This window comes from Arachis hypogaea, chromosome 19 (genome assembly GCF_003086295.3).
Source record: "Arachis hypogaea cultivar Tifrunner chromosome 19, arahy.Tifrunner.gnm2.J5K5, whole genome shotgun sequence".
Taxonomy (NCBI): domain Eukaryota; kingdom Viridiplantae; phylum Streptophyta; class Magnoliopsida; order Fabales; family Fabaceae; genus Arachis; species Arachis hypogaea.
The window spans coordinates 131818901-131826076 of record NC_092054.1 but is presented as its reverse complement, the minus strand read 5'-3'; the positions used below and the strand labels follow the sequence as shown (position 1 = coordinate 131826076).

The following is a 7176-nucleotide window of genomic DNA, read 5'->3' as shown; positions in this document are numbered from 1 at the left end:
ATGAACGAGTTAGGGGCATTTTATTATATTTATTTTACTTTCAAGAGTTGTTATAAGTCGATAGTAGTATAAAAAACATATTTTTATGATTATGTGAGTCTTACGAATTGAATTGAACTGTTTAGATGGATATGATTATTTATCTGATGGATTTATTGAATTATTGAAGAAGTTGATTATTCGGAAATGATTCTGATTATTGGACATGATTTGAGATATGAAAATGGTTTGATTTTGAAAAAGATTTATTATTGGAATTAGTTCAATTTTATGAAAAATGATTTGATAATAAAATTGGCTGGATTTCGAAAAATGATTGAGAATTGGAAATGGTTTGGTTAGAACCTTTGAAGGGTGGTAAAAGTTTGAGTTTTGGAGGAGATGCTTTTGAAATTTCTATAAAAATTGAAAATTTTGCTTGAAGTGGTCATTTTGAAAAATTTAGAATTTTAAGGATTTTATAATTTAATTTTTGAGTTATTAAGAAAATAATTACATCTTGAGTTTGATTTACTTAAAAAAGAATAAGTTATATTTTGAATCTAAATTATTGAAGAATGTAATGGGGGGATGATGTGAATGAGTGTGAAAATGAGGAATGTTGATAATTGAATTTGAATGAAGGATGATGAGGATTGATTTTAAAGTATAATTTTTGAATAACTAAATGGGATTAAGAATGAATTTGAAAATGAAATTGAATTTGATTGAGATACTTGGAAGGATTGTGATTTGTCCCACTTGCTCCATGTCAGTGATTGTGACACCTTGGTAGTAGCAGCTGTAGTGGATTATTCCACTTACTCCAGGATGAGTCTTTAAACACCCACCTGGATAGTAGCAGCAGTAGTATTCCACTTGCTCACGGGTAGTAGCAAGGGGGTTGTGGCTCACACCCACTTGCTCCGCAATGGGTGTTTCTGTCCAAGGTTAGCTACCAGGACATATCGGGTTGGTTCTATGACCAACAGATGATATTATCAGCCATAGGGCACAAATGCATGTTTAAGTTTGAATTTGTTTGGTTTACCTAATTGCTTATCTGTTATTAACTACTATCTGAGCTATTTGCTATATCTGCTTCTTAATTATGTTTTTCTTGTTTGCATTGTATGTGTTTGAACAACCAAGAGATCCCTCATGCTGGTGGTGGTGAAACTGAGGGTTGTTTCTGAATGTGATATTGATTTCTGATTTAATTGAATTGCTTAGGTCGAAGGCCGTAGTTGGTCATTCACACTGTTAGGTAACTTTTAAGATTCTTCTATAAAAAAGTGTGTTTGGATTTCTTTTAAAGAGGTATTGGATTTTTGGGTGGTTAAACTGTCGGTTTTCAAAAGATTCATAAGACAACAATAATCACTAAGCTTAAAAATAGTTTTCTTATTAAATATCTTCTTATGACAATTCTGAAAACTCCAAGGTGAGACCGTGTGGTTAGGTTCTCAGCCCCTATAGATTTATCTTTTCAGGAATCAGATGAAGGAGTTTACGAAGAGTTTTAATGAGTTTTGTTTTATGATGTTGATGTTTTAGTTAGATAATTATTTTTCCCTCTCCTTTGTTATTGTAATATTGTAAGAGGGATAGGAGTTTGTATGTTTTGTATGTATATTATATTTATAAGTTACTTATGTAATAAATTTTGGTATATATATGAATATGCTTGTCTGTTTTCAAGATAAAGTATTTTTCCGATTTTTCAAAGAAAACAGCGATATAGTTTTCGAGTCAAATGCTCCTATTTTATTATTATGTATATGAAATTGTTGTAATACTTCTTGCTATCAGAGTGGCGCATCCAGAAGCGTGACATTCTGATAGTGAGGCTGTTACATATTACTTTCAGCCAATCCAATCCTACACAACAAGAGCAAGCACATCGAACTCAATCTCCACTTTGTTAGAGACTATATGACCGAGAAGAGACTACATTTGATCCATATTCCAGCCCAAGAGCGGATAGCAGATTGCCTAACAAAACTCTATCAAGCCCTGCCTTCCAAAAGTTCAAATTGAGATTGAGAATTGTTGACAGAAGATGTAATAGTAGCAGAACAATTGAAAGTCCACACAACAGAGTTGATGTTAAGAGTTTAGAGAGCACAATAGACAAGAAGGAGCAAAGCACAGATCTAAAAAACTCAAGTAACAGGATTGATGTTAAGATTATTGAGATGTCACATGGCAAGACACGTGAAACATATTAGAGTTTGTTAGAGTAATCAGTTAGAAGAAAACTGAGTTAGTTACATCTAATTAGAAGTAGTTAGAGCTCACTCACTATAAGTACCAAAATACTATAACAAACTAGTTAGTTTAACAAATACAACTCTCTCTCTCTCTCTCTCTCTCTCTCTCTCTCTCTCTCCCTCCAAGAGTCTGATACCTTCAAAAACGAATAAAACATGGTGAGATCAGAAGAAAGAGTGGATATGGTGGCAATGTTGTGTGTATAGGTAATTTGTATGTTGTTGGGGTTTATTTAACGAATTAGGAAGGTAACTTGAAGTACCTTATAGGTGATGTAATGAGTGAAAGGTCTAAAGGAAAAGCGGTGCTAAAGGGAATTCAAGGGGCGGTCTAATTTCTTTTAAAGGAAGACTATGTGTGTGAAGATGAGTTGATGATCATAGTCGGGTGCAAAGAAATTGTTAATTGGTTAAGAAAAAAAGAAGAGGCAAGTTGTGATCTTAGATTCCTAAGAAATAAAACCAAAAGCATTGTTCACTTGTTTAACAATAATATTGAAATTGAATTTAGGAAGGAGAACAACTTCCGAAAAGGGAAGCGGCAGACATCTTTGGCGTCTAATGCATCATTTAAATAGGTGGAATGGATACAAGTTTAATAGCATAATAGTTTAATATATCTATTATTTATGAGGTGTTGTAATGGGTGGGTGTGTTATTTTGCTTGTAAATTGTAATAACTCAACAAGTTGTTAATTGTCTTGGAGTACATGATGAAATTATATATTTTTTAATGGCAATGACAAAAGAGAGTAATTAGTGGAAATAAGCTATTACTTTTATACCTCTCCACGTATGTGGATCGAGATTGAGACAAATGATTGAAAAAAAAAGTGAGTGGTTTTTATTGTCTTTGCATTGTATATATATACATGTTTATTTAATTTGTATAAATGAAACATGTTTACTTTTTTTTTCCAAAGATAAATATTATTTTATTAATATAAAATAAAAGTGTTTCCATAAGGAAGTACAAAAGAATTGGGTATTTCCATTTAGCATCAGCTGTGACTGAAAGACTAAGAGCTTAAAGAAGAGTAAAGTAAGAGTAAAGAAAAAGTAGCATCTATCAGGTATGGTTCACAAGTTCACGCACTAAATTGCTAGCTTCTTTCACTATCTCTGGTGCTGGGCTTATTACCTTCTCAAAAACACACCGATTCCTCGCTTTCCAAGTGCTCCAACACAGCGCCGCTATGAGGAGGGTCTTTTGTCTACCGTCGAATTGAGCCGCTGCCCAGGATAGAACTCGTTGCCACCAATTGAAAAAAGTTTCTTCTTCTCTCATCCATAGGTCAGGGGTTATTAAGCTTAGACTCCATATTATTGAAGATAGGGGGCATTGGAACAAAGCATGAGAAATTGATTCAGCCTTCAACATGCATCTTGGACAAGTGGCAGGAGTGGATGCGAACCGGCTGTGAACTTGTTGCAACACCGGAAGCTTTTCATGAAGACTTTTCCATAGAAAAATCTTAATTTTATGTGGTAATTTCAACTCCCAAATGCTATTTCAGACTCTGTTGTGTATGTTCTGGGACCTCAATGAAGTAGGAGAATGAAAGAATCCATAATCAATTTTGTATCCTGACCCAACTTCATATATACCAGATTTTGTCCAGCACCAATTAACTTCATCCTCCTCCTCTGTTGGTTTGATTGAAAAAATTTTATTGCATATATCAACTGAAAAAATCGACTCAATCAGATTTTTATTCCAACTTCTATCAGGATTTAGTAACACACTAACGTAATACACTTGCATATTTGGCGGGATTGTGAGTGCATTTTGAGGGACATTAAGGGGCACTGGTGGTGGGAGCCAAGGGTCATGGAAGATGCGAACATTAGTGCCAGAGCCTATTTTCCATAACAAGCCTTTCTCGATCACCTTGCGCCCTTCAAGAACACTTCTCCAACCCCACGACGGTACACTTCCTATCTCTGCATGTAGGAAATCTGTATATCTGAAATATTTAGCTTTGAGCATTCTTGATATAGTAGAATTAGGGTATTTCATTAGACGCCAACATTGCTTGCCCAATAAAGCCAAATTTTGCGCCCTTAGATCCTTGATCCCCAGCCCTCCATCTTTCTTTGGTCTCGTCATTGTGTCCCATTTAATCCAAACCATTCTTCGTTCTGCGCTTTTTTGACCCCACCAAAATTGCGAGAGCATGCTATGAATCTCAGTCAACAGCGTGTCCGGGAGCTTGAAACAAGAGAGTGTATAAATAGGAATCGCCTCCCCCACCGCTCTCAATAGCGTGTGCCTGCCACCTGATGACAATATACTTCTTTTCCAACCCATAATCCTCTTCTGAACTTTATCCTTGATAGCTCCAAAGGTTGCTTTCTTTGATTTTTGAACTATAGAGGGCAGTCCCAGGTATTTGTCTTGTGCTCCGATATGTTCAATATTTAGTGTCTGAGCAACTGCTAGTCTTGTGTTCTGAGGAGTGTTGTGACTGAAAAAGATAGCCGACTTATTCAAATTGACTTTTTGCCCACTAAAACCCTCATAGGTCTTTAGCAATTCTAGAATGCTTTGGCTTGTATTAGGTGCGCTCTTGCAAAAAAAGATTGAATCATCAGCAAACAAAAGGTGATTAATTGTTTGGCATCTCCGATTAACTTGAACTCCTTGAATTAATCTGTTTTGCTCTGCCTTGTGTAGCAAGAAGGAAAGTCCTTCTGCACAAAAAAGAAAGAGATATGGAGATAGGGGGTCACCCTGTCGGATGCCCCTATTTGGCCTAAAATAGCCAAATGGTTGACCTTCCACAACAACAGAGTAAGAAACAGTTGTTACCAATTCCTTAGTCCAGTTAATCCATTTAGCATCAAACCCCAGCTTATCCATAATATACCATAAAAAATGCCATTCAACCCTATCATAAGCCTTGCTCATGTCTAGTTTAATAGCCATCTCATGCTCTGCCCCACTTCTCTTATTTTTCAAATAGTGCATACATTCGTGGGCAATTAGAATATTATCTGAAATGAGTCTTCCTTTGAGAAACGCACTCTGATTTGGACTTATAATTTTATTCATAATACCTTGTAATCGGTGCACCATAACTTTAGAAATAATTTTATACATAACTGAAGACAAACTGATCGGTCGTACCTGAGTCATGTCACTGGCATCTGGCACCTTTGGAATCAAACAAATTTGAGTATGATTGAAGCTTTTTAAAATTCTGCCATTGTGAAAGAAACTTCTCACTGCCTTAAAAACGTCACCTCCAACTATATCCCAGAAAAAGTGAAAAAACTTAGCTGTAAACCCGTCATCACCAGGAGCACTCTGAGCATGAACACTAAATGTAGCTCTTTTGACCTCGTCCATAGTTACTGGCCTTTGGAGCCTACGGTTCATAGAAGCTGTAACCTTAGACTCCAAATCCTCTAAGTATGGATTCGGATCAGCCGAACAAGAAGAAGTAAAAATATCGCAAAAGTAGTCCTCAGCTACCTTTGCAATATCCTCCGGTTTCGATGCAATCTCATTGTCCCTCCCCACTAATCTCCAAATTCTGTTCCTTCGCATTCTTGATTGAAATTTCTGGTGAAAGAATCTAGTATTCTGATCTCCTTCTTTTAGCCACTTGATTCTAGATTTTTCTCGCCAATAGCTCTCTTCTTTCAAATATGCTAGCTCCAACTTCTCTTCCAAACTGGTAACCTCCTCTCCCCCATTGATTCCAGCCACCCGCAACTCCTCTATTTTAGCTTGAAGGTCCTCAATTTCTTTTCGGGAGTTTGCTTTGTGAGTTTTCTGCCATTGAACTAGTCTATGTCTACAAACTTTCAACTTTTGGGCCAAAGAGAACATAGCCGAGCCTACAACTTCCATTCTCCACACTTCACTGACAATTCTCTTGACATCCTCTTCTCCACACCAACGTTCCTGGTATTTAAACCGCCTTTTACTATGCCAGGATTGAGGTTCGGTTTCCATCAAAATTGGAGCATGATCCGAGCCTGACTCTGTGAGCCTGTGCACCACTGCATTCGGAAACTTCAACTTCCATTCCATCCCAACTAAATAGCGGTCAAGCCTCTCCTTCACCAAATCCTCTCCTTGTCTTCGATTTGTTCACGTGAAAGGGTGCCCCACCATTCCAATATCCACCAATTCGTTACTGTCAATAAAATTAGTGAATGTTGCAATGGTGGTTGTTGATTTTTGGCCTCCACCCTCCTTTTCCGCTTGGCTTGTTATAGCATTAAAATCGCCTGCTATTACCACTTTTCCTTCCATGTGTTGGCTCATTGTTATAAGCTCCTCAAACTGTAAGGATCGAATTTGTTCTGAACAACTCAAATAGACACCAATGAACGCCCATACCTCACTGCTTCCGACATCCTTAATTTCGGCTGCCACAAAGAATTCTCCACTGCTAATAATTTGAACACTGATGCTGTCCTTCCAAGCTAGCACAAGTCCTCCTGCCACTCCTGCCGGGTTAACAATATGCCAGTTTTCGTAGCCGCATACCCGAAGTTTTGCTTCCACCTGTCGAGATTGGTTCTTTGTTTCACTTATAAACACAATCTCGGGGGAGTGGGATTTACAGATCCCTTTTAAGGTGTGAATTGTCAGGGGTCTCCCCAAACCCCGACAATTCCAAACTATAGTTCTCATGGCGCCTTGGGTGCCATTTGTAGGCTGGCACCCTCCACCATCTGTTCAACTGCATTTTCATCCTCTGTTCTTGCTTTCTTTGTAGTTACTTCAGCTATACCACTCATCAACCTTTTTTTGGGTTCACTTTTAGTATCTGACTCTGCAGCACCTTGTCTTGCTAACCTTTTCCACTTCCTACCTTTTTCTGTGGTGAGACACTCCCCAATAGCGAATTGCATAAGCTGCCCTTCATCCTCCTTGGTATTGGACTGACCAGCTATGATAACCTCC

At 37.5% G+C, this 7176-nt stretch overlaps 2 protein-coding genes across 2 annotated transcripts; both read right to left on the bottom strand.

Moving 5' to 3' along the window:
- Positions 1–3321: 3321 nt before the first annotated feature.
- LOC112778763 (uncharacterized) lies at positions 3322–6294 on the bottom strand. Its single transcript, XM_025823050.1, has 3 exons — positions 5383–6294; positions 4010–4821; positions 3322–3709 (listed from the first exon to the last, which is right to left on the bottom strand). The coding sequence occupies exons 1-3, from the start codon at positions 6292–6294 to the stop codon at positions 3322–3324; spliced, it is 2112 nt and encodes a 703-aa protein (XP_025678835.1).
- A 60-nt stretch (positions 6295–6354) lies between these two features.
- LOC140182352 (uncharacterized) lies at positions 6355–6903 on the bottom strand. The gene has a single exon (XM_072228521.1). The coding sequence runs from the start codon at positions 6901–6903 to the stop codon at positions 6355–6357; it is 549 nt and encodes a 182-aa protein (XP_072084622.1).
- Positions 6904–7176: the final 273 nt, after the last annotated feature.

Excerpts from the sequence above, each read along its gene's own strand:
- LOC140182352 (XM_072228521.1), bottom strand. The coding sequence starts at position 6,903 with ATGAGAACTATAGTTTGGAATTGTCGGGGTTTGGGGAGACCCCTGACA.
- LOC112778763 (XM_025823050.1), bottom strand. The coding sequence starts at position 6,294 with ATGGAATGGAAGTTGAAGTTTCCGAATGCAGTGGTGCACAGGCTCACA. Across the intron at positions 4,822-5,382 it reads ATGCCAGTGACATGACTCAG|AGCGCACCTAATACAAGCCA; the intron begins GTACGACCGATC and ends TTTTTTTGCAAG. Across the intron at positions 3,710-4,009 it reads ATCCCGCCAAATATGCAAGT|TCTTCATGAAAAGCTTCCGG; the intron begins GTATTACGTTAG and ends TCTATGGAAAAG.